At 44.7% G+C, this 26,680-nt stretch overlaps 2 protein-coding genes across 13 annotated transcripts in view; one reads left to right on the top strand and one right to left on the bottom strand.

Annotated features, from left to right (window-relative positions):
• The window catches only part of TTC13 (tetratricopeptide repeat domain 13), a 98,774-nt gene extending 95,904 nt beyond the window's left edge, over positions 1-2,870 (bottom strand). For 3 of the 11 annotated variants that reach the window (XM_070781904.1, XM_019953985.2, XM_019953984.2), the window contains exon 1: positions 2,555-2,867. In XM_070781904.1, the coding sequence (XP_070638005.1) occupies positions 2,555-2,819 (265 nt within the window). In that variant the 5' untranslated portion in view covers positions 2,820-2,867. Of the gene's footprint in view, positions 1-2,554 lie in introns of all 11 variants that reach the window. The other 8 variants (XM_070781902.1, XM_070781905.1, XM_019953987.2 and 5 more) reach the window with 5 other exon arrangements.
• Positions 2,871-3,049: 179 nt separating this feature from the next.
• On the top strand, positions 3,050-26,225 carry ARV1 (ARV1 homolog, fatty acid homeostasis modulator). Of its 2 annotated transcripts, XM_019953990.2 has the most exons (6): positions 3,052-3,307; positions 12,119-12,238; positions 14,784-14,937; positions 21,342-21,566; positions 22,863-23,009; positions 25,781-26,225. In XM_019953990.2, the coding sequence occupies exons 1-5, from the start codon at positions 3,101-3,103 to the stop codon at positions 23,003-23,005; spliced, it is 849 nt and encodes a 282-aa protein (XP_019809549.2). In that variant the 5' UTR covers positions 3,052-3,100; the 3' UTR covers positions 23,006-23,009; positions 25,781-26,225. The 2 variants fall into 2 exon arrangements, with proteins under 2 accessions (XP_019809550.2, XP_019809549.2); XM_019953991.2 differs by lacking the exon at positions 12,119-12,238 and having other exon boundaries at positions 3,050-3,307.
• Positions 26,226-26,680: the final 455 nt, after the last annotated feature.

Consider the following 26,680-nt stretch of genomic DNA (forward strand, 5'->3'; position numbering starts at 1 on the left):
AGTCCAGTGACATGATTAATAGTTGGTGAGGTCACGTCTTGATTTTGAATAACTGATTAGTTCTGGATCCTGACACTTGCTTAAACCTGATACTGATCATCTAGGAGCTTCGGATGCAGAGCATGAGCCCCTCAGGCTATGATCTGGCTCGCTCTAAATCCTGAATTTGTTGCTACATCTGTTCTTCTTGGAACAGAGAGGGATCAAGGTAGGTTTCACTTGCTTCTACCTGGTTGTCTAGGACAAGGATGGAGACATGAGAAACATTTGGGCAAGTTTCTATGACAAAAGAGAGGGCTTCTGTCACACACAACACTAGTAACGCCAACCGGAACACCTGGGGACCCATAGAGCATAAGCAGTTGACCCTGGCAATTACTTCCCAGGTGACAACAGCAGCAGCCAAGCCACTTCGGCTGCTACTGGAACATTCACGTCAGCCCAGGGGAGGCTATCTGGAAGACTGAGAAAATAAGTACTACGTGGAGGCGATACAGAGAAACATTTAAATAATGCTTAAAGCCTCTGTTCATCCTCTGAAACAGAGACCATTAGGCTCTGTATGTGAAGGCATGGAGGATGAACAGGATTCTTCCAAATGCCCTGGTTCTGAAAACTGACATTTATCATTTGGGGGAAAAGCATAATGCAAGTCAGAGTTGGCTCCAATGACGACTCTTAGCCATTGGCATAAGCCTGATGCTACAAAATGAAATGTGTCACCTAGATCAACAAAATCAACTGATTTCATAATTAAACTGATTTGTCTCTTTCATTGCGTAGAATCAGGGTCTCCTTTAGCCAGTGAGCACCATATGAATATAGGAGGGAAAGGAAGGGAAGGTTTATGCACTACTTTCTATATGCCTATAAATATTACAAATGTGTTTTCCTAATTATAACCACTGAGTGTTTCAGACAAATTTTGTCAGGAGTCTGACTACCTGGGCTCCTCCCTGTCCAACTGTGGGCCCTCAGGAAAGTGATGATTTCACTGTGCCTCCGTTTTCTCCTCCTAGAAAAGGAGCTACCATCCAATGACATAGTAACCAGGGCTCTAACAGGCTAAGAGAATTGCCTCACCAACTTAAAGTTCTTAAAACAGCACCTGGCACACAGCAAGCACTGCAAAATGAGCTATTTCTCATTTTCCTCACAACATCCTTGTGAAGAAAAGGAAACCCTGTCATTAGGGAACAGTCTCCAATTTACAGAGGAGGCAATTATGCAAAGACAGGCAATTAACCTGATCAGAGTCACAGAAAGTGACAGAGGTAAAAGCTATTCTCTTTCCACTGTGCATTTATGCTGTTACTGGCCACGGCCTACTACAAAATACAGAAGTCACATAACCCTCAGTGAGTGAGACTCCCTCAAGGAAGTCAGATTGTGGTGAAAGGAAATCACACTGTGCTAATCTCGACATTTCATCTCAACCAAAAATACTTATCGTCTTCCTAGGTAAACAATGCTAGACTGCTGTCAGGCCATAAAACCAACCAGCCAGCTCCTATGAGTCAAGCAGACCCCGACGTTTCAAAAGCAAACCTCAAGGGAACTCACACAGGCCAAGAGGAAAGAGGAAGGAGAAGGGAGGGGATTGAAAGGTAAAAATACCCACTTAGTGAAAGTGTTAGTTGCTTCACTTGTGTCTGACTCTTTGCGACCCCATGGACAACTGTTGCCCACCAGGCTCATCTGTTCATGGGATTCTCCAGGCAAGAATACTGGAGTGGGTAGCCATTCCCTTCTCCAGGGTATCTGCCCAACCCAGGGATTGAACCCAGGTCTCCTGCATTATAGGCACCAGGGAAAAAAATGGACATATGTACCCTGCCTCTACTGAGACCAGTAGTGCCCAACCTAAATGAATGAGCTGACCCAGTGCCAAGACACACACACTATGTCTGACATACATGGGAGCCCACAGGGCTATTTTTACTCTCTGGGGACACCTGACAGATCACAGGTCAGTCTTAAACATCTGTCAGTGAACAGATAAAATGAGGTTACTCTTCTGTTCCCTCCTTTTTCCCAGGGATCAAATTCTCGGAGGCTATGTATAATACAAAACCTCAATAGGGACGTCAGGAAATCTTATTTCCAGATCTAAGATGAGCCAGACATCCCTGCTCCGGGCACGGGTCTGGTCCTTTTTGCTCCTTCTCTCGCTCACACAGCACCCGCAGGGGGCCGGAGCAGAGACTGAGGCTGCCACGGGCCACCTGCCATCTACTCCTCCACCCTTTGGAAAGTTGCTAGGGCTGCAGAGAGCCCGCCCTGGCCTCGGGAGAATGCTGCCAGCTTTTTTCACTATTCACCGCCCTCCCCAAGGCGGCCTCAGGAGGAGGGCGCGCAGCTGCGTGGGTACGAGCGGCGGGAAGCGGCCCTGGTGCAACATTTCGAGAAGCCGGCTCCCGCAGGGATACACGCCGCGGCCGGCTGCAGCGAGGCCAGGGCGGACGGCACCGGCGCCGAGGCCCGCAGCCCCTACGGCCCAGCCGCGCCGGCACTCCGCCGCAACCCTGACGCCCGCCCGCCGCCCCCCACTCACCGCCGCACTCGGCAGAGTACTGGTCCCCCCAGTCCCCGGACTGCGGGCTGCAACCGCCGCCCGCCGGGGCCTCCTGCTGCTGCCGGTGCTGCAGCTCCTGCTTGAGCAGGGACAGCGGCGAGTAGTGCTCGGTGGCTAAGGCGCCGGGTCCTGGCCCGGCAGACAGAACCCCCAGCAGCAGCAGCACCAAGACGCTCCGGGCGGCGTCCGCGGCGGCCACAGCGCCGCCCCAGCAGCCGCCGCAGCAGCAGCCGGCAGGTGCCATCTTCCCTCAAGGCGCATGTGCGGCGGCCCTCGCAGCACGCTGCGCCCTCCCAGCCTTAACCCGCGGCGGGCAGGTGGGCTGTGGCAAGGGGGCCGAAGAAGGGGTGGTCATAGCACTGCCTGCTGGGAGTTGTAGTCCCAGCTCAGCCTAGCCGGAGCGCCCCGCTTCGGTGCTGGGACTGCGAGTCCCAGCAAGCACCGCCGGGCGCAAGACTTCCGGTCTGCCGTCTGACGTCTTCCCCCGCCACTGAATCGGAAGTTCTGGCTGGCAGTTGCGTGGAAATGGGCACTGGTGGGCAGAATGGTCTTCGGCCTGGCAAAGGGAACACCGAAGGGGTTACAGCGGGAAAGGGGAAGACGGATGAGGTGACAGTGACTTCGAATACTGATGCCTCGGCTTCCTGCCAGTACAGGTGCATCGAATGCAACCAAGAGGCCAAGGAATTGTACCGAGACTATAACCACGGCGTGTTGAAGATAACAATCTGTGTGAGTTGTCAGGGGTGGGGTGTCCTTGGGGGAAAAAATGGCGCAGCGAGATTTGGGGACCGTGAGAGACCGTGGAATCTTTGCCAGCTTTTTAGGGTGATCAAAAATCAACGAGTTTCAGAGTGCTCTAATACAGACTCCAGTTCGAGGCTTGACATTTCCGTTCCGGCTCAGTCGAACCTTTGCATGAATACCTGTAGCGGTAGGGAAGTGCTGCCTACAGCACTTTTCCCATACGGCTCGTGTTTGCTGACCCGGGCGAACAAATCCTCGGACGGAGATGGATGCATGCGTTGTGCAGAGAAATTTAAAGATCTGATTAGGCTGGCATTTGGGCTCCCGTCAAAACTATTTCATTCTTATTCTCCCTTTGATTAGACAAATGTTACCGTCTTAACACTTCATAACCTACAGTAAATTCTCCTAGATTATTTTTTCAGGTTTCATGAACATACACTATTATGTACGAAGCACTATGCTGGACGTTGATGATATTAAAACCAAAAACGAGGAAGTAAAAATACTGTTTTCGAGGTGTTCCATAGTCTGTTTACAGAGAATAACTTTATGTTTTAAAAAAACACAAAATTGGAGGTTCTTTGGGGGACATTAGCGAAGAATCTCTCACAATATAGGCAGTCAATACATTTTTGTCCCCTTTCTGATCTCCTGATGACTTTTTAATAATTCTTATTTCAAAAACATGGCAAGAGTAATATGCAAGGGAGTCAACAGGGTGAAGGTGCACCTGTTTCTTGTCAGCCATCATATTAATAATCATTCTTGTGCCTGCACTCTCAATTTCCTGTTCTTCTTTGAAATTGTTTCTCTCATTTGGCAAAATTGAAACGTATTCCCTGATCTGACCCTACTCCCTTGCTACTGAGCTTTGCTGGGGAGAAAACACCTTAAATTCATGACCACTAACCTCAGGTATGCCTTGATACCATCTGTCCATCATGGAACACTTCACTAGTCCATTCATGTTCCCACTCCTTTGAACAATACCCTGTCTCTCCTCAAGTTTCACATATATCCTCTCCTGCTTCGCTAAGAGAACTTCCACAAACTATGCAACACATAAACCCAGTACTAGTGTTCGAAATGCATCTGCTCAATCTTCCCTTCTGTTACTAAGAATGCACTATTCATAAACATGTCCAAGGCCAATGCCTCCACTCATGCACCACCCTCTTCCATTTACTTCAGGACACCCCTGTAACAGTACTCTTCTGCTCTCTGCTGATCATTTCATTAACATAAGTACTATCATTTCTTCCATAAAAAAAAAAAAAGAAAAAAAATCTTGACCCCACTTCCTTCTTTAGCTCCTGTTCTTTCTTCTCCGTTTGACAGCAAAAATTCTTTAAAAGATGTTTTCACTTGTTCTCTTTATTTCCTCTCCTACTTTCTCTTGAATCTACTTGAGATAGGCTTCTCCACTCCAGGCTCACCCCTGCCCTCCACTAGAAACTGACCTTGTTAAGATCATCATTGACTTCCACTTTGCTAGTCATTCCCAGTTAACTGTCAGCAGCATGTGCCCCCCTTGCTTCCTCCTCCCCATAAATGCTATGATCACTTGCCAGGACACCATACTCTCTAGATTTCTTCTTAATCTTGCTGGCTTTTTTCTCTCAATCTCCTTTCTGATTCTGCCTCACCTCCCTTCCTATCTCTTAACAGTGGAGTACCTTGATGCTTGGTTCTTGTTTCTGTCTATATACTCTCCTTTGAAGAATTCATTCTTGCTCATGGCTTTAGATACCATCTAAATGTAGAAAATTCCCAAATTTATACCTTCAGCCTTAACTCCCTTGAACTCCAGACTCAAATGTCCAGCTACTTACTTGACTTCTCCATTTGGACATAACTAATCAAGGAGAAGGCAATGGCACCCCACTCCAGTACTCTTGCCTGGAAAATCCCATGGATGGAGGAGCCTGGTAGGCTACAGTCCATGGGGTCTCGAAGAGTCGGACTCAACTGAGCGACTTCACTTTCAGTTTTCACTTTCATGCATTGGAGAAGGAAATGGCAACCCACTCCAGTGTTCTTGCCTGGAGAATCCCAGGGACGGGGGAGCCTGGTGGGCTGCCGTCTATGGGGTCACACAGAGTCAGACATGACTGACGCGACTTAGCAGCAGCAGCAGCAGCAGCAATCATCTCAAACTTTCAGTTAATGGCAATTCTATCATTTTCATTCCTAAGGCCAAAAAATCTTATAGTCACCCATGATTCTTCTCTTTCACGTTCCTTATTCAGTTGCTCAGCAGTCCTGTTAACCCTATCTTCAAATTACGTTCAGAATCATCTACTTCTCATCACCGCTACAGCTACAAATGTGGTCCACATGCCACTGTGTCTCATCTGGGTTATTGTCACAATTCCCAGGTGGCCTCCCTATGTCTCTTTGCACCTCATGACATGGCAGCCAGACTGATCCTTTTAAAATTGAGTTAGATTCTGTTATTCCTTTGATCAAACCGTCCAGTGACTTTCATCTCACTCAGAGTTAAGGCCAGAATCCTTGCACTGGTTTAAGGCCCCCTTTTTGTCCTGCACTCCCATTGGCTGCCTCATATTTCATAAACCAGGAGAGTTCCTTGCCCAGACTTTGCACTCTGCCTGGAGCACTCTTCTCTCATGTGCTGCATGGCTAATTCCCTCACCTCCTCAAGGACTTTTCTCAAATATCTTATCACAGAGGCTTACTCTAACCACCCTACTAAAAATGATGATCTCCCTTTCAAGTCTGGTAAACTTTTATCACCTTTCCCTGCTTTATCTTTCTCCATAGTACCTATTGTCTTCTAATATTGTCTGTAATTGACCTTATTATTGTCTGTCTTCTTCCACTGGAATGTAAGCTACATAAGGGCAGAGATTGTGTATATTTTATTCATTAATGTGGTTGGATCACCCAGGACAGTGTCTGATACATGGTTATTAAATAAGTATTTGTTGAATGAATGAACCATTTCTAGCTTTTTAGATGATCATATCCTTAGCCATCCTGAGGTCATATCCTTAGTCAGGTCTGAGGGAGAGAAAAGTAAGTTATATGTGGTCTGAACTTAATGACTTTGGGCTAGTCCAATTGAATAGCCCATCTGAAAGATGACAGTCACATAACTATGAATATTGTTTGTCCAAAGAAAAGCTAGTAAATGCCTATGCATTTTAGTTAGCAATCATTATTAGTATAAAATAATTTATATTTTAAAAAATTACTGGCATTAGGCTAACAACAACAAAATCCCTCTCAAACCATCAGACGCTGGTTTCTCTATACCTTTATTTATGTAAAGATAATTACTGGATAGCTATTTAGGTCAACAGCTATACTATCACCCACTTCCCTCCACCCCCAGACTCCCAGCATTAAACCTTCTCACCCAGGAGACAGATCTTAGAGTAATATTTGGAATATTGAATGGTGGTACTATACATTTTGAATTATTGTACACAATCATTCCATAATGAGATGGAGTTTGTACTAACCTTGTTTGTATTATACTAATGCTTAGTAATATGCATAATTCCATTACTCAGAAAAATCATTCATTTGGTGCCAGACTCTGAAATTTAAACCATAAAATAATTAATTTTTTAAAGGCTGTCCAAAAGTCCTGTGATTAAAAGTAAAAGAGTTTTAGATATCATGTTGTTTTTTATATATGATGAAGCTACAGATTTTTTAAAAAATTATTCTTTACTTACTTGTGGCTGTGCTTGATCTTCATTGCTGCATGAGGGCTTATTTGTGGTGAATGGGGGCAATTCATTACAGTAAGCGGACTTCTCATAGCGGCGGCTTCTCTCCTTGTGGAGCACAGGCTCTTGGGCGATTGGGCTTCAGTAGTTCGGGTGTGCAGGCTCAGTTGCCCTGAAGCATGTGGAATCTTCCCAGACCAGGGATTGAACCTGTGTCCCCTGCGTTGACAGGCAGATTCTCATCCACTCTGCCGCCAGAGAAGTCTGACATAATGCTATTTGTTGTGGGAAAAATATCAAGTTTCTAGGTGGTTACAGTCAGTAACTTATATGTACTTTGGTCTCTTCTCTGCTGTATTTGGAGTCAGCAGTATACTCAACTTGATCTCCTCACAGTATTTTTTATTCTAATCTCCCATCCCTTTGCTCTTCTTGCTTTTCTCTTGCCATTCCTTCCAGCTTGCCTATCTCTATTTCTCTCATTTTTTTCTAATGGAAGCATGTCCCTTGTTTTCAGTCACTCTCTCTACTTCAGCATTTCACAATTTATTATAGTTATGTTAAAGATATTGTACTTTTAATATCCTGTAGAGCCTGACCTATTTTAACTGCTCAGATATTTGTTAAATCCATTATGGTAACAAAACAAGACTCCTTTGAGATTGTCCCAAGTTTTAGTTCTGTTCGGGACAACAGGAGGCAGCTTTCATCCCTGGTTGCTGGGTGCAAAGATGAATAAGACACCACTGCCCTCGCAGGAATGGAAAGTTTCATGGGTTTCACTTTTCAGATACGTGCTTGCTTATTGTGGAGTTGAAGTTAAAGAGATTTGAGAATGAGTGGGGAATGGAATTGTCCTGGAGATGATGGGAAGGAAGAAGCAGCAAGAATATTCATGAAAAAAAAATGACCAATTCATATTCTGAAAGAGATGTGATGCATTGTAGAATTAGAGAACATAGCAGCAGAAACTAAGTCATATCCATGTTAAGACTGAGCTGGTGGAAGCAGTATTTGAGTTTACTGGGTGTTCATGGTCCCTGTCCTGTACAGATTTCTTGGAAGACAAACTTCTCTTTCAGGATACTTGACTATTAATAGTAAATTATATAGAATGGAGCAGTTTTGCCAGAATCATTCAGTTCATTTCAATCACTCAGTCGTGTCCAACTCTTTGCAACCGCATGGACTGCAGCACGCCAGGCTTCCCTGTCCTTCACCAACTCCCAGAGTTTACCCAAACTCATGTCCATTGAGTCGGTGATGCCATCCAACCATCTCATCCTCCGTCGTCCCCTTCTCCTCCTGCCTTCAATCTTTCCCAGCATCAGGGTCTTTTCCAGTGAGTCAGTTCTTCACATCAGATGGCCAAAGGACCAGAGTTTCAGTTTCATTATTAGTCCTTTCAATGAATATTCAGGACTGATTTCCTTTAGGATGGATTGGTTGGATCTCCTTGGAGTCTTCTCCAACACCACAGTTCAAAAGCATCAATTTTTCAGTGCTCAAGCTTTCTTTATAGTCCAACTCTGACATCCATACACGACTACTGGAAAAACCATACCTTTGACTAGATGGACAATCGTCGGCAAAGTAATGTCTCTGCTTTTTAATATGCTGTCTAGGTTGGTCATAGCTTTTCTTCCAGAAATAAGAAACCTTACTTACTCAATTTAGCTATCTCGCCACAGGATGCTTTACTATATTTGTGGTGTGTGTGTGTTTGTGTGTGTGTGTGCGCGTGGTTTTACTCATTACATTCAAGGTGAAGGAAGCACTCAAATGAAAAGCAAATAATAGAGGCAGAACAAGGGAAAAATTCAGCCTAAACTGATAGGGAGGGAACAGCAGACTTTAATGAACTCTCAGTATTTCTAAAATCCGCAGCACGCTAGGAAGGGAAGCTGAGCACAGCACATAGCAGGTCACGTGACACCAGGAGCGCCTCTTCTGTTCGGTTTGTGTCACCCTGTGCTTATTCCATTGTAGCACTTTTAGTAGCATGTTTATTTCCCTTCCCCTTCTAAACTGTCTGAGCCACCAGGGCAGTGCTTCCTGGGTAGCTCAAAGGGTAAAGAATCTGCCTGCAGTGTGGGAGACCTGGGTTCAATCCCTAGGTTAGGAAGATCCCCTAGAGAAGGAGATGGAGACCCGCTTCAGTGTTCTTGCTTGGAGAATTCCATGGACAGAGGAGCCTGGTGGGCTGTAGTCCATGGAGTCTCATAGAGTTGGTCGACGGGGCGGCTTTCACTTTCACTTTCTAAACTGTAAGGTCCTTGAGATTAGAGCTTATGTCTCAGGGTAGGTATCCAGCACTGTGGATATGCCTGGTCCATAGCAATGGCCAAGTAAAGAGAGGCTGTTGCTCTGAGTGTAGTAGTCATTCCAGACACATCTGTCAGGTAGGTGATTGCAAAAGGAATAGCTATGCTGCCCTGTCTCCTGCTGCTGGCTTCTGCCTCCCTCCTTCTGAAATATGTCCAAATCCCATCTTAGACTTTTCATGCTGTCAGGAGATGGCTTTCAAAGAATTTTTAAAGGACAGAGAGAAGATCCCTGACCAGTCTCTGGTTTCTTCATCTTAAAATGAAGTAGCATCTCTGGCCTTCCATTCTTATTTATATAAAGACAGGAAGTATTCTTCACGTGAGTAGCACAGGGAGAAGATCCAGAAAACTGCTGTGTTGTGTATATATAATTTCTGATTCTGTGGCTTCTGTTTAGACACTGGCTTTCTCTTTGCTCAGCTAAAAAACCTAACCTGTTACACCTCAGATCTATTCAGTTCAGTTCAGTTCAGTCACTCAGTCGTGTCCGACTCTTTGCGACCCCATGAATCGCAGCACGCCAGGCCTCCCTGTCCATCACCATCTCCCGGAGTTCACCCAGACTCATGTCCATCGAGTCAGTGATGCCATCCAGCCATCTCATCCTCTGTCGTCCCCTTCTCCTCCTGCCCCCAATCCCTCCCAGCATCACAGTCTTTTCCAATGAGTCAACTCTTTGCATGAGGTGGCCAAAGTACTGGAGTTTCAGCTTTAGCATCATTCCTTCTAAAGAACACCCAGGGCTGATCTCCTTTAGGATGGACTGGTTGGATCTCCTTGCAGTCCAAGGGACTCTCAAGAGTCTCAAGACTCTCAAGAGTCTTCTCCAACACTACAGTTCAAAAGCATCAATTCTTCAGCACTCATTTAGGTGGATTTAAATTCAGGGTACAGAGAAGGCAATGGCACCCCACTCCAGTACTCTTGCCTGGAAAATCCCATGGACGGAGGAGTCTAGTAGGCTGCAGTCCATGGGGTCGCTAAGAATCAGACATGACTGAGCGACTTCACTTTCACTTTTCACTTTCATGCATTGGAGAAGGAAATGGCAACCCACTCCAGTGTTCTTGTCTGGAGGATCCCAGGGATGGGGGAGCCTGGTGGGCTGCCATCCATGGGGTCACACAGAGTCGGACACAACTGAAGTGACTTAGCAGCAGTAGCAGCAAATTCAGGGTAATAGCACATCTCCCTTCATTGGTTCACCTGATGACTAGACAAACACACACTTCTTGTAATGACGTGAGTGAAATGGAGAAACTTGGAATTGAATCTAACTCTTTATGACATTGGGAATGCAGGGTTACTGTTCTTCAAGGCACTCCATTTTTCTTCTAGCACTTTGATGTAATCAAAAGGTCTTCCTAGTATGTTTGCATATCCATCATTTCTTGTATTTCTACTTAATCTCTCAGAGTTTCGAAATTGTTCTATTTTTTAACTGTAGCCATTAGTTTATGCAGGGACTAATAGCCCTGCAACTTTGTAGCTAATACTGATTCAGATGTTGCAATTCTAATGAGCTTGTTCCTGTACTTGCATTTTGTATGTTCTAATGGCATTGGGGTTTCATAACATTGTAATTACCTGCCCAAAAGGAAAAAAAAAAAAAAAAAGCCATTTAATAGGAATTACTGAGGGCCCAAGGGCCTTAATTTGGGCAACTCAGAACCAGGCAGCACAACCCAGTTCCTTACATACAGCCAGCGGTCTCCAGGGTCTACTGTAGCAGAGAAAGACCATTTTCTTGCCATTTTCTCAATGGAGAAAAAGAAAAAGGCTCTTTTTGGTAGGTGCCACCCTAGGATTCCTGCCCGCCTGTAGCTCTCAGAAGTTCTGGGTGTAGGGTTACTTTTCTGAACCCCTTTCTCAAAATCATATTTCAAGAGCCACAGAGTTGGAGCCATCTAGTCAACAGGCAATGAACTTACTGTACATTCTGAGCTTGTTTATTTTATAACAGTTCCTACAGACTGAAAGTAGCATTTTCTGAAATATTTTCCTGCCTGAAATGTCTTTAAATCAAATATCTTTTTTAGCTTTTTAATATGAGGTTAAAAGATTAATATTTTTACCCTAGAAGATTATATTTACTCATTTGAAACCAAGGCTTGTATAGATGAACATTTTATATCTGAATGGAAGTTTCAATAAATGCTCGTGCTGGGTTGCTCAGTAGTATCTGACTCTTTGCGACGCCATGGACTGGAGCCTGCCAGGCTCCTCTACCCATGGAATTTTCCAGGCAAGAATACGGGAGTGGGGTGCCGTTTCCTTCTCCTTTGGGAATCTTCCCCAACCAGGGATCGAACCTGCGTCTCTTACGTCTCCTGTATTGGTAGGCAGATTCTGTTACCACTAGCACCACCTGGGAAGCCATCTTTAAATAAATGCTGTTACAACCTTGCTGCTAAGTCGCTTCAGTCGTTTCCGACTCTGTACGACCCCCATAGACGGCAGCCCACCAGGTTCTGCCATCCCTGTGATTCTCCAGGCAAGAACACTGGAGTGGGCTGCCATTTCCTTCTCCAATGTATAAAAGTGAAAAATGAAAGTGAAATCGCTCAGTCATGTCCAACTCTTAGCGACCCCATGGACTGCAGCCTACCAGGCTCCTCCGTCCATGGGATTTTCCAGGCAAGAGTACTGGAGTGGGGTGCCATTATTGCTATACAGATCCAAAATAGAATCTGCTGCTTTGAAATCCTCTAAGATTTAAGAATGTATGAATATATTTTTTCTAATATTGTCTTGCATTATTTCAGAAATCCTGCCAGAAACCTGTAGACAAATACATCGAGTATGATCCTGTAATCATCTTGATTAATGCTATTTTATGCAAAGCCCAGGCCTACAGGCATATTCTTTTCAATACCAAAATAAACGTAAGTTGTGATAATTTTTTTTTCTAATTTTGCTTGATGATTTTGCGTTTTGAAATAATAATACTTTTGAACAGAATTAAAGAACATTATTTAAAGAAAGAAATTCTAACAAGAGTGAGTCTTTCATAGGCAATGTTTGGAAATTTCTGGAAGTAGCAGGCATTGCTTTTTAAAAAGGTGTGCAATGTCTAGTGTGTATTTAAGAACACGGTCGCTGGCAGGAAGTTGACAAACCATCATCTGGCTTGCCTTTTTAGTAGGTTACCTTTTGAAACAGATGTCAATAATTTTGAACAGAATAAAATTAAATATAACCTGGTAGGGAGAGAATTATCCCTAAAACTAAGCAAACACTAAAAGAAAAATATTTTTTAAATGTAACATTGCACGGTATACTCTGCTATTAAGGGAATGGCTGATTGGTTTAGTTGCTAAGTTGTGTCTGACTCTTCGTGACCCCACGGACTGTAGCCCACCAGGCTCCTCTGCCCATGGCATTTCCCAGGCAAGAGTACTGGAGTGGGTTGCCATTTCCTTTTCTAGGCATCTTCCTGACCCAGGCATCCAACCCACATCTCCTGCATTGCAGGTGGATTCTTTACCACTGAGCCACCAGAGAAGCCTGTTGAGGGAATATATGAGATGAAAAATCAGAAAAGTCCTAATAGATACAGTTGAAATTTTTTTTTTTCAAATGTACAATTTAATGAATTGACTTGAATATTCTTAATAGTTTGGCTAGGATTGACAGATAAAATACAGGACACTTAATTAAACTTGGAAGTCAGATAAACTAATTTTTTAGCATATGTTCTAAATATTGCACAGAACATACATACATGAAAAAAGTATTTGTTGTTTATTTGAAGTGCATATTTAACTGGATGTCCTGCATTTTTATTTGCCAAATCTGGCAACCCTAATTTTGGGCTAACAGGGACAGTAACAGTGCAATTTATTATCCCTGTCCTCCTTGCTGCTGCTGCTAAGTCACTTCAGTCGTGTCCGACTCTATGACCCCATAGACGACAGCCCACCAGGCTTCGCCGTCCCTGGGATTCTCCAGGCAAAAACACTGGAGTGGGTTGCCATTTCCTTCTCCAATGCATGAAAGTGAAAAGTGAAAGTGAAGTCGCTCAGTCGTGTCCGACCCTCATCGACCCCATGGACTGCAGCCCACCAGGCTCCTCCGTCCATGGGATTTTACAGGCAAGAGTACTGGAGTGGGGTGCCATTGCCTTCTCCACCTGTCCTCCTTCCCCCAAGTTAAATAACCCAAGCTGTTTTGTAATATAATTGAAGTCTCAGACTTGCCTATACATTAGAAACACCTGGGGGAGTGGGTGGGGGCACCAGTTAATTATTCCAAGCCGAGGCCTCACCCAGAACCAGTTAAATCAGAATCTTTGGCAATGGGATCCAGGCATGAGTATTCCTTGAATCTCCCTGCTGCTCTGCTAAGTCACTTTAGTCGTGTCCGACTCTGTGCGACCCTAGAGACAGCAGCCCACCGGGCTCCCCCGTCCCTGGGATTCTCCAGGCAAGAACACTGGAGTGGGTTGCCATTTCCTTCTCCAATGCATGAAAGTGAAAAGTGAAAGTGAAGTCGCTCAGTCGTGTCCGACCCTCATCGACCCCATGGACTGCAGCCTTCCAGGCTCCTCCATCCACGGGATTTTCCAGGCAAGAGTACTGGAGTGGGTCGCCATTGCCTTCTCTGCTGAATCTCCCTAGTGGATGCCAAAGTGCAGCCAGGAGAAGCAGTGTGCTCATGGGGCAGCCCTAGAAGCTCACACCCATGCTTATCCCTGGACCACATCAGCTTTGCACACACACTTTCTCTTACCCACTTTACACAGATAAATTTCAACGAGTAGGAGAAATGTATAGAAAAAAGCCAGTTTTTGTTGCCTAGCATTTTCTGTTTTTGCCAAAATTTCAGACTCTAAAACTTTCAACTGATTTGCCACTTTTAATTGCTGTCTTTCACTATTTTAGTTTATACTCATCCAACCTAGAGGCATTTTTTTTAAAATTCATGTTCAGACTAATAGTTTCTTATGAGGTGTCATGAAATCTTAAGATTAAATGTGTTTATTGCTGCTTCCACCCATCCTGAGTCACATAAATTTTTGCTTGATTCTATGTATCAGACAAATGTTGAGAATATAACAAAGGATGAAGTGAACTGCTATTTAAAGCAGTGATTCTTAAGGAGAGGTGCACATTAGCGTTCACCCTCTGCCTGAGTGTTTCACACACTCAGGCTGCCTGGGGTATCCTTCTGCAGATTCTGAATCAGGACTGGGGCCTAGACATTTGTATTTTGAAAAATCTCTCCATGTGATGCTTCTGCTGAACATTGCTGATTAAAACCTAGTGGTTACATACTGAATACAATTTACATTTAACTGGGCAGTTTCTGAATTTGAAAAGCTACTAGATCGGACATTCTTCAGAACCGATAAAAGTTAGCTGTGTCTGTGCTGGTCAATATTAAGTAGTTGTTTCTTTACCTGCTTGAATGGCAATGTCTTTTTGACAGATGCACGGAAAACTCTGCGTATTTTGTCTGCTTTGTGAAGCATACCTGAGATGGTGGCAGCTTCAAGATTCCAGCCGAAGCATTGATCCTGATGATTTTATCCGATACGCTAAGGAGTGGGATTTCTATAGAATGTTTGCAATTGCTTCTCTAGGTAGGAAGAAGCCATGCTTTCTACTATTATTTGACCGACTATTTTGATTTTAAAATTAAGGTGCATGGTTTTAATCATTGGTAAGAGGAGCTAGCTAGAGGACTTGAGACTAAATTTCAGCTCTGCCACTAATCTGCTAGGTGAGTTTGTCTAAATTACCTGCTTTTTAACTTTTGTTACCACACATAGGTCATGGAAATAATTATGCTTATCAGATACCCGTGTTTCATAAAGTATTTTGAGACACAGTATCTTAGGTACAATTCTTCAGTTTAAGTTATGATTATCTAATCTGAAGATTACTTGAATCTCATCTTTATTAAAACGGATTAATAACTGCCAGACATTATTCAGTGTATTGTACTAATTACTATTATTACTAATTACAATAGTTACTAATTACTATACTAATTACCTACTCATATACTATGTGCAGGGAAAGGGCTACTCCCCAGAATTCTTTGAGTTCTGAAATTGCTTTTCTACAGAATTTGAAATTTGTGACTTAGGTCAGAATTGGGTTGAATTCATTCCTGTGACTATGTTATTACTGACTGGTTTCTATGCCTTTCTACTTCTAAAACCTTTTTCCTTATACTGAAATATTATTTTAGTACTATTAAGTCTCCATGCCTGCATGCTAAGTCGCTTCAATCATGTCTGACTCTTTGTGACCCTATGGACTGTAGCCCACCAGGCTCCTCTGCCCATGGGATTCTCCAGGCAAGAATCCTGGAGTGGGCTGCCGTGCCCTCCTCCAGGGGCCTCTTGCATCAGCAGATTCTTCACCACAGTGCCGCCTGCGCACCACTGCAGCGTCGTATTTCTGGACTCTGTGTCCTTCGTTCCTTGTTCTCGGGCTGCCCTCACTCCCTTGGCCCTCTCATCCAGTCCCAGTGGCTTTAAAATTCATCTATCTGCTGAGAATTCCCAAATGTACATCATAATATTAAAAACTTCCTTGAACAAATCACCTAAACCAAGAGCTATAACCTAATATAATTTTAAGCTTTAAAGCAAAGCCGCTTAGAATTGCTATAGACGAGCTGCTTTATGTCTGTAATTAAAAAGCAAAACAAAACAACAAACTAACCAAGCTTGTTTTCAAATAGTTTGGAATTTCTGTAGCACTTACTCTATAGTGGCTGTTTTGACACTTGAACAGAAATTTTTTCTCCTATTACATTTATATGTGTCTTAATCTAATCCTTAGTTAGGTTGCAGATCCCTAAAACAGCTTATAAAGAATGTCTTACACAAATCTAGCATTTTATAACTTAAACACTGTTTCTACAGTATCATCAACTCAGTTTTCACAACCATCCTCTTTGGTAGGTGGGTTGGGTTGCCTTCCCTATCTGCAGTTGTCAAAGTACAAAAACAGGAAGGGCCAGTGGTCTCCCTGAAGTTCCCCCAGCAGGTTAGCGTCAGTGCAGAGCCGGGGAAGGTCTCCCGGTGCCCCGTCTCTTGTTTTCCCCGCTGCAGTTCTTTCTCCACCGCTGCTCCTCCTGAACCCATCTGATGTGTGAAAGCTCTAAGGGCTAGGGCTCTCTAATACCTGCCTGTGAAAGACTGTGTGCAGCCCAAGGGCGGGGGCAGCTTCCTCAGTCTCCCAAGTTCTAAGCTAGAAAGGCGTGATGCAGTCTGCCATTCCCTCCAGTGCAGGAAACCCTTTTCTTTTGATTCCTGCAAGACTGTGTCTCCAGTGACAGGAGACCACCCACCATTGTTATTAGATGGTTCTTGTGAGGAAGTTGTGTATTTTTATTATTTTCATTATTATCAGTTAAAAACCCAGGATATATAATCTGCCTATTTGAACAGATCCTTGCAGTGGACGAGCCCTTAAGTCGTTTTGAAGGGAGATGGTGTGTTTCCCCTGAAGACTATATCAAATTCCATGGGGGCTAACCATCCTAAATTACGTTTATGGATCCTGAAAGTGAAAGTCTCTCAGTCATGTCCAGCTCTTTGTGATCCCATACAGTCCTTGAAATTCTCCAGGCCAGAATACTGGAGTGGGTAGCCTTTCCCTTCTTCAGAGGATCTCCCAACCCAGGGATGGAATCCAGGTCTCCCACATTGCAGGTAGATTCTTTACCAACTGAGCAAACAATCAGGAAGCAAACAATCAGGAAGGTCCCACCGAGTTGCAATCCTAATTATGGATCCTAATTGACCCAGAAGTGAAGTGAAGTCGCTCAGTCGTGTCCTACTCTTTGCGACCCCATGGACTGTAGCCTACCAGGCTCCTCTGTCCCTGGGACTCTCCAGGCAGGACCACTGGAGTGGGTTGCCATTTCCTTCTACAGATCTTTTCAACCCAGGGATCGAACCCCAGTCTCCCGCATTACAGGCAGACGCTTTAGTTTTATCCTATTACTGCATGCCCCGCTTCTGCTGATTGGAATTCAGATGTCTCTCATCCTTGTTTGAGCTCTGGTATTGTTCTGCTTTGTTGCTGTTGTTCAGTCACTCAGTCAAGTCCAACTCTTTGCGACCCCACGGACTGCAGCACACCAGGCTTCCCTGTCCTTAACTATTTCCCGGATTTTGTGCAAATTCATGTCCATTGAGTTGGTGATGCCATCCAACCATCTCATCCTCTGTTGTCATCCTCTCCTTTGCCTTCAATCTTTCCCAGCATCAGGGTCTTTCCAATGAGTTGGCTCTTTGCATCAAGTGACCAAAGTATTGGAACTTCAGCATCAGTCCTTTCAATGAAATTTCAGGGTTGATTTCCTTTAGGACTGACTGGTTTGATCTCCTTGCTGTCCAAGGGACTCTCAAGAGTCTTGTCCAGAACCACAGTTCAAAGGCATCAATTTTTCAGCTTCAATTTTTCAATTTCAAAATCATTTATATTCTTTCAAAATATAAACGTATGGATCAAACATAGGCTGATGGATTTCTAGGTAATAATTTTTGATAAATGGCAACTTCTGGAAGAATGTGGGTGGAAAATGGAAAATGGAGCAGAAAGGGCTAAACAGAGAGAGTGGGCTGCTCCATGGCAGACCATCAAGATAAATTGTTAGACACTTAATTATTTAATGTTTTTTTAAATTAATGACGTGCAAGAAGATTTACAGGTGTTTGAAATGAAATAATTTTGGCTTGCGAAATAGAAAACATTAAAGGGGGAGAAAGATCTAATGCTAGATCTATAAAGGGTAGCAAAACTCAAACCCAAGAAAAGCAGAAACACTGAAGAGACACGCTGCAACCATCATCAGTTTATAAATGAGTCTGTAAAGCATCAGCCAGTTTAAAAATTTGAAGACTTCTGTGTCGACTGAGCGACTTCACTTTCACTTTTCACTTTCATGCATTGGAGAAGGAAATGACAACCCACTCCAGTGTTCTTGCCTGGAGAATCCCAGGGACGGGGGAGCCTGGTGGGCCGCCGTCTATGGGGTCGCACGACTGAAGTGACTTAGCAGTAGCAGACAGCGTATTAAAAAGCAGACACATTACTTTGTCAACAAAGGTCCATCTCGTCAAGACTCTGGTTTTTCCAGTAGTCATGTATGGATGTGAGAGTTGGACTCTAAAGAAAGCTGAGCGCTGAAGAATTGATTTTTCTGAACTGTGGTGTTGGAGAAGACCCTTGAGAGGCCCTTGGACTGCAAGGAGATCCAACCAGACTATCCTAAAGGAAATCAGTCCTGAATATTCATTGGAAGGACTGATGCTGAAGCTGAAACTCCAACACTTTGGCCACCTGATGCAAAAAAACTGATTCACTTGAAAAGACCCTGATGCTGGGAAAGATTGAAGGCAGGAGGAGAAGGGGACGACCGAGGATGAAATGGTTGGATGGCATCACCAACTCAATGGACATGGGTTTGGGTGGACTCCGGGAGTTGGTGATGGACAGGATAGCCTTGCGTGCTGCAGTCCATGGGGTTGCAAAGAGTTGGACAGGACTGAGTGACTGAACTGAACTGAACACACTTATTTCGATTCTTGTTGACATATCCATCACGTATTACTATGAAAAAACAAACAGTAAAACCTCTAAAAACATTTCACTTAATGACTGGAAACATCTATCTTCAGGACAATAATAGAATGTGTGTGTATGGATGAAAGTCAGTCAGTCATGTCTGACTCTTTGCACCCCCAGAGACTGTATAGCCCAACAGGCTCCTCTGTCCATGGAATTCTTCAGGCAGGAATGCTGGAGTGGGTTGCCATTCCCTTCTCCAGAGGATCTTCCCGACTCAGGGATCAAGACCCAAGTCTCTTGCATTGCAGGCAGATTTTTTACTGTTTGAGCCACCAGGAAAGCCCAATAATAGCATTGACCCATATGAATCCTAATTACGGACTACGGCTCCTAATCACCTATATTTGGAACCTCTTTATTTTGGCTAGATTCAGTTATAGAACATTTTAGAAGGAATACAGTTATTTCTCCTACTATGTAATACACGTGTTCCAGAAAAAAAAAAAAAAAAAAAAACGTGATCCTGTAGAAACCTAAATAACACAGCTTATAGGAGAAAATCTTTTTGCCTTTTCATAATATGTTCATGGGGTTCTCAAGGCAAGAATGCTGAAGTGGCTCACCATTTCCTTTTCCAGTGGACCATGTTTTGTCCAGTTTGATACTTTTGAACTGTAGTGTTGGAGAAAACTTTTGAGAGTCTCTTGGACTGCAAGGAGATCAAACCAGTCAGTCCTAAAGGAAATCAATCCTGAATATTCATTGGAGGGACTGATGCTGAAGCTGAAGCTCCAATACTTTGGACACCTGGTGCAAAGAGTTGATTCTGGAAAAGACCCTGATGCTGGGAAAGACTGAAGGCAGGAGGAGAAGGGGACAACAGAGGATGAGATGGTTAGATGGCATCACCAATTCAATGGACATGAGTTTGAGCAAGTTCCGGAAGATGGTGAAGGACAGGGAAGCCTGGTGTGCTGCAGTCCATGGGGTTGCAAAGAATAGGACATGACTGAGCGACTGAACAACAGCATAGGAGAAAATAGAATTAGGGACAGACCAATCAAAATGTATGCAGCTGGGTAGTCAGAGCACTAACAATCTTATTAATAACAATCTTAATAAAATAAAGCAGTTAAAAGATATTGTTAAATTCCTAATTGGGAACAGAACAGATTGAACTCTGTTCTGACTGTGGGATACCAGGGGAACTATTGCTTCTTCTAGTCTGGACTCTGTCTCTTCATACTTTCTGGAAGGATATGGAATTAACACTCAAAAAGTTTGTTAAGATGAATACGGAATGTTTTTAATTTAGGTAACAGACCATTCAAGGTCTTATGGCTAAGAGGCACTCCATAAATAGTAGGTAAATCAACAACAAAAAACATCTTCATATGTAATTCCTAGGCTGTGTCCCATCTTCCAGATTTAAAAGCTTCCATTCTCCTCTCTGTTTTCTCTGTGGAGATCTCTAGGAGTAAAAATGCTTAAACAACCTGATTTCCTAAAAGGAACTTTGGAAAGTTGATGATTACAATTCTTCCAGAATTACTTTTTCTCCAGAGAGCGAAATACTTCATGAAAGAATTATCAAAATGTGTCAGAATTGATACCAGCAGGATTTGACACAAAAGACAGGGGTTATTTAAAAAATAATAACGAGAAAGAAAGAAAATTTTATTTTTTTATTATTAACTTTTGTAATGACTGGTTCTTTAAAATTTAATTAATTAATTTTTGGCTGTGCTGGGCCCTCACTGCTGCGCAGGCTTTTCTCTAGTTGCAGTGACCGGGGTCTGCTCTCTGGTTGCAGTGTGGGCTTCTCGTTGCAGTGGCTGCTCTTGTTCCTGCGAATGTGCTCTAGGGCACAAGGGCTTCAGCAGTTGCAGCATGTGGGCTCAGTAGTTGTGGCACCTGGCCTTAGTTGCTCCGTGGCATGCGGGATCTTCCTGGACCAGGGATCAGACCCATGTCTGCTGCATTGGCAGGCAGATTCTTTACCAGTAAGCCACCGGGGAAGCCATTATTATTAATAGTAGTATTTATTATTTGGTTGCACTGGGTCTCCGTTGCTGTACTTGTCGGGCTGTCTCTAGCTGCGGCAAGCGAGGGCCGCCCTTTGTTACTGCACGTGGGCTTCCTACTGCTGTGGCTTGTCATGTTGTGGGGCACAAACTCTAGGTGCCCAGCCTCAGTGGTCATCACACACAGGCTTAGCTGATCCATGGTAGGTGGGATCTTCTCAGACAAGGGATCGAAGCCATGTCCCCTGCCTTGGCAGGTGGATTTTTATCCACTGTACCGCCAGGGAAGTCCATAAAATTTGATCTTGATAAACATTTCTTTTGTCATCAGCTGATAGGCTGTATTTTGGAATTGTGGTTTATTTGTTTTTAGGGGGCTCTGGTTTGGATCGAGACATTTGTATCTTTATTTTCCATTTCTTCCTTAGAACAGACTGCCTATTTTATTGGCATTTTCACTTTCCTGTGGGTAGAACGACCCATAAGAGCGAAAGAAAAACTCAACTTCACTTTGCTGCTGAAGGCATTATTGTTATCTAGCTACGGAAAACTCTTGCTGATCCCAGCTGTGATTTGGGAACATGATTACACACCCCTGTGCCTCAGACTCATTAAAGTGTTTGTCCTTACGTCAAACTTTCAGGCAATCAGAGGTATGTTTACATCTTACTCTTTTTTCTCAGCTTTCAACCCATACACAATCTATAAAGCCTTGTTTCTAGAGTACAGTTTTTATATAACCTATTAAACACTGGAACTCTTTGTAGAATAATAACAGTGCCTAACATTTTCATAGTACCTTATCCATGGCACATATTCAGAATTAGTTCAGTTTAATCACATGGTACTTTTTAGTTTTCAGAATGCTCCCTTATGCATTGCATCCATCCTGTGGGGTCAGCTATTGTTGTTGTTCAGTCACTCAGTCATATCCAGCTCTTGCAACCCCATGGACTGTAGCCCACCAGGCTCCTCTGTCCTTGGGATTTCCCAGGCAAGAATACTGGAGGGGGGTTGCCATTTCCTTCTCCAGGGATCTGCTTGATCAAGGGATCGCACCTGTGTCTCATGCATTGGCAGGTTCAGGCAAGTCCCGTGGAGTCAGTGCTGCTGCTGCTAAGTCGCTTCAGTCGTGTCTGACTCTGTGCGACCCCATAGACGGCAGCCCACCAGGCTCCCCCGTCCCTGGGATTCTCCAGGCAAGAACACTGGAGTGGGTTGCCATTTCCTTCTCCAATGCATGAAAGTGAAGTGAAAGTGAAAGTGAAGTCATGTCCGACTCCTAGCGACCCCATGGACTGCAGCCTACCAGGCTCCTCCATCCATGGGATTCTCCAGGCAAGAGTACTGGAGTGGGGTGCCATTGCCTTCTCCGAGTCAGTAGGGCAACTATTATTACCTCTACTTTATGAATGAGCTCTTAGTGACTTGTCCAAAGTTACATGGCCAGGCAGTTGTCAAGCCAGGCTAGAATGCCAGGTATCTGCCTCACAACTCAGGAGAATTCTTACTACACTGAGGAAGGGTAAAGCAGCCCTGCGTGTCATCTTTTATCCCATACATTGTGAGAAGTGCTATTGTAAATGAGTATATTAATATGATATTTCTTATAATGCTTAGCATCTTGTAAACTATAAAACCAAGAGTATCCATTTTTTTCCTGCTATTCTCTTTATAACCTTAAAATCTAGCTTTTAGTTTCCTGTTTAATATTCATGCGACTCTGTCTTGATGAGAGCAGGAGAAGCTTGGTGTTTTTGTTATCAGCAGATGCTTTGGTTCTCCCAAAAGCTTTGCAGATGGAAAGGTAACAATATAGATTAATAAGAACAAATAGAGATTTTCTAAGAAACAGTTTTACGAAACCATTCCATTCACACTGCCACACAATTTACATGCCAATTTCATTTAAACTCTTAAGAACTTATCAGTTGCCTTTTCTTTTTCAGTGACCCTAAACATCAACCGCAAGCTCGCCTTCCTGGCCATCTTGAGTGGCTTACTGGTGGAGAGCACCATGGTCTATTTCTTCCAGAGGATGGAATGGGCTGTCGGAAGTGACTGTGCCATCTATAAATCTCAAGACTTTTGAAGAGGTACAGAGCATCTCTCAGTGTTCTTGCAGCCACACAGGTGTCCTTCTCAAACTAGACAGATGTCATTGCAGAACACATAACCCCCCTCCCGACCCCAGCACCTGGGTACCTCGAGGTCACCTCTGTCTCCCTGGGGGACGCTAGGGTTCTGCACTCCAGTTCTGTTGTCACCCTGAGTGGCATCAGCAGCTATGTTTTTATTTCCGGGTCCCTGTTCTCACAGCTCTCTAACACCTCCCTTCCAGCTCACTCCCACCAAAACGTCAGACGCTGAAGTCTGTCCCGCTGACAGCTGTCTCCCACCCTTTCCAACCATTCTGCTCCCTCCCTCCCACCACCCCTGCCTTCTGCTGCCTTTTTTACCTCTCTCCCCCAAACCTCTTACTTTCCTTTACCTTTGTCCCATTTGCCTCTCTCTTAACTGTGCCTGGAACCTACAGGCAGCTTGCATCATCCTCCATTAGTCCCTTGAAACAGCCGGTTCCCTGCCCTTCTATCAGCGTCCTCCTTAGAGCTCTTGGGGTGAGTCCATCAGCCCTTTTCTCTGCTGAGCTTGGCAGGTCGCCCCTGCGTCTGCACAGAGCGCGGCTGGGTGTGCTCCTCTGTCTTGAGGTCACCTCTACGGACCCCTTTCCCCCCCCCGCCCCCACCACACACACAGTGGCCTTGGAGCAGTTGTCCTGAAGTCTTCCCCGCCTTACTTACCCTCGTGTCTGCTCTCACTTTGCTGAGAGTGGAAACTTACCACGGACTTCCCGAGTTTCCTTTTCCCTTCGGCACTTGCTTGGTCATCTGTCCTCTTTCTTCCTTCCGTCCCTCCTGTTCCGGCACTATGCTCAGCTTGTCTTCCTCTCCAGAGCTGAGTACAGCCTGAAGGTATCCTCCTGCCTCTGGTCACTGTCAGCCTCTGGACCACCGCCAGCCCCCCACAGTCTGTGTTGGGGTGGCTGATCGGGTAGACATAAAGGAGTGGCAGGTGGTGAGGAAGGGAGGGAGCAGGCAGGGTAAGCTGAAGCAGCTCTCGGGCACCCCGCTCACCCCACAGGCGCAGCTCTGAGCCTTCTCTGCCTCTCCTCAGCAGCCCTCCCGCCCTCCACGCTCAGCTCACCCGCTTCCTCTCCGGGTCCTCAGAGACACTGCTCCTTCTTCACCCTCTCTCCTCCGCAGTGACTCCTTCCCCTCTGCCAGCAGACGTGTGCAGCTCTTTACTTTAGACAGGCTGCTCTGAGCCTATTTCTCCACTGCCTCTCCTCTTTGTAAAACACACTTTCTCCCCAGTTTCCCGAGTCAGTGCTCTGATAACAGAAAGCAGCCAGCCCCCAGCTCTGCCAGGGCCCTGCTCACTGCTCTGCTCCAGAAGCTGCTGCCGTCCCAGACAGGCCACCTGCGCCCCTCCTGGCATCCGACCTTCCTTTTCCCTACCCCTGTCTGTCTCCCATGTCTTGCTTCAGCCCTCCACTTTTCTCTCCTGCCTTGCAGACACTTGGCTTTGGCAGCAACATGGCTTGACCCATCTAGGGCAGGTTGCTTCCAGATCTTTCCAGACCCGATACCTCCAGTACCCGCCCTCTGCCAGGTCACTCATGCCCTTCCACTGCCTTCAAGATAATTCCAGGACAGCCTCGCTGTTACCTCTAAAATTGAACTCAGTATCCCCAGCCCTCACCAAAACAGAATCTTCCTGATAGCCTTTCTTGTTATTCTTAGTTTTGTTTTTTTTTAATATTTATTTATTTTTGGTTGCCCTGGGTCTTCTGCAGTGCATACAGCTTTCTCTAATTGCAGCGAGGAGGGCCTTCTCATGGTTGCAGTGCTTGAGCCGCTCACTGCGGCGGCTTCTCTTGTTGAGAGCACAGGCTCTATCTAGGTGCATGGGCTTCAGTAGTTGTAGCAGTCAGGCTCAGAAGTAGTGGCACACGGGCTCAGTTGCCCCATAGCAAGTGGAATCTTCCTGGACTAGGGATCGAACCTGTGTCCTCTGCGTTGGTAGACAGATTCTTATCCACTGCGCCACCAGGGAAGTCCCCTGTGAGCTTTTCATCTTGTCACTCAGCCCCCAGCTCAACCCTCATCATCTCCTATTTCAAAGTTTGTAACAACCTCCTTACCGACCTTCAGTCCATCTTCACAGAGCACCACTTCTGGCGCCTCTCTGGATTCTCCACCCCTTCTTCCTGTTGGCCAGAGTTTCGGTCCCTTCCTGAGCAACTGCTTTCAGTTTTCTGTGAGTGTTAGTGCTCATTCCTCCTCTGCGGGCAGGTTTCTCCACTACCCTTTCCTCATCGCCAGACAGATCACACTCCTCTCCACTAACCAGATTCAGTCACCTCTGCCTCTCTGAGGAATGAAGACTGTCCAAAACTTTGAGTCTGTCACGCCTGCTCCTTCCAGTGAGCTCCTAGGGCCCCGCCCAGTCACATTCCCAGAGCTCCTGAGACTGTCCCAGTGCTGAAGGCCTTGCCCCCACTTTTTTTGTGCTTCTGCCTTTTGAGCTATCCAGTATAATTTCTGTGAGGAGAAGGTTCCCTGTCTTGAGCAGCCGTTTGAAAGCCATTTTCCTTTTTAGGTTATCTCATGTTTTATACTTGTTTACACTTTACATTAAAATGCCGTGTATTTATGTCTACCTCCCTCAACCTGGTTTGGTGCCCGGACAGACCAGGCCTGAGGTAACGGTGTCTCCTGTAGTACAGAGCCTGCCCTAATAAGTATTTGTTGATTTGATTTTTTGCGGAATGTGCCACTCTAAATACTGTTTTTATTATCCACAGTTTCGTTTTTTACTGTCTGTGGCATGACTGGTTGCATCTGTAAAATAGAAGACGTAAAAATACAAACCAGTCTTCTCATTATTGTTGTGTAAAACGAAGCAAAGCTTTGGATATACTTCCTAAAAAAGAAAGCGACGGTTATGGCATTGGGAAGTGCTAACCCATGTCAAAACAACTAAACCACGTACGGAAACACTCACACAAACACAAGGAATGTTGCTGCGGGAACTAATGTATGCAACGAGTGAAGATTATACATTATGGACGGTTCAGGTAAGCGCTGGAACTGAAGGAACATGAATTCATGAGTCACACAGAAGAAAAGATCTTTGTTCATGGCTTTGACATATTTATATCTTTTTAATTTAAATGTTAATGGTTAAAATAATACTTTGTATTCTTACAAGAGAAATACTTTTTTCTCAATAAACTCACAGTAAACTGAGCTTTTGTGAATTTTTAATTCAGAATCTTCCCCTGTAACTAAGTTACTCTTAAAGTCAGCTGATTCAGAAATAAATAACTAAAAACAACTGAATTGTACATCTAACGAGTGAATTATATCTCAGTAGAGCTGTTACTAAATAAACAAACACCGCCTCTCCTTTTCTGTCTGCCTGCTTCCCTCTTTGTTCTTTCACGTATTCATTCCCCAGGTACTGAGCGCCTAGTCTGTTAGGGTCACGTATTCATTCCCCAGATACTGAGCGCCTAGTCTGTTAGGGTCAGACAGTATGGATGCAGCAGTATCCATAGAAGACGGCACCTGGGCTCTTGACACTTACCGAATAGTGATGGATTTAGAAATAGGAGGAGGTAACTGTAGGTGACTGTCTTTTTATCAAGCGGTGAGCATAGGCTATTCGGGAAGGGCAGGGTGGGAACACCTGTTCCAGACAG

Source organism: Bos indicus, chromosome 28, assembly GCF_029378745.1.
Source record: "Bos indicus isolate NIAB-ARS_2022 breed Sahiwal x Tharparkar chromosome 28, NIAB-ARS_B.indTharparkar_mat_pri_1.0, whole genome shotgun sequence".
Lineage (NCBI taxonomy): Eukaryota > Metazoa > Chordata > Mammalia > Artiodactyla > Bovidae > Bos > Bos indicus.

Excerpts from the sequence above, each read along its gene's own strand:
- ARV1 (XM_019953990.2), top strand. The coding sequence starts at position 3,101 with ATGGGCACTGGTGGGCAGAATGGTCTTCGGCCTGGCAAAGGGAACACC. Across the intron at positions 12,239-14,783 it reads TTTTCAATACCAAAATAAAC|ATGCACGGAAAACTCTGCGT; the intron begins GTAAGTTGTGAT and ends TCTTTTTGACAG. Across the intron at positions 14,938-21,341 it reads GTTTGCAATTGCTTCTCTAG|AACAGACTGCCTATTTTATT; the intron begins GTAGGAAGAAGC and ends TTTCTTCCTTAG.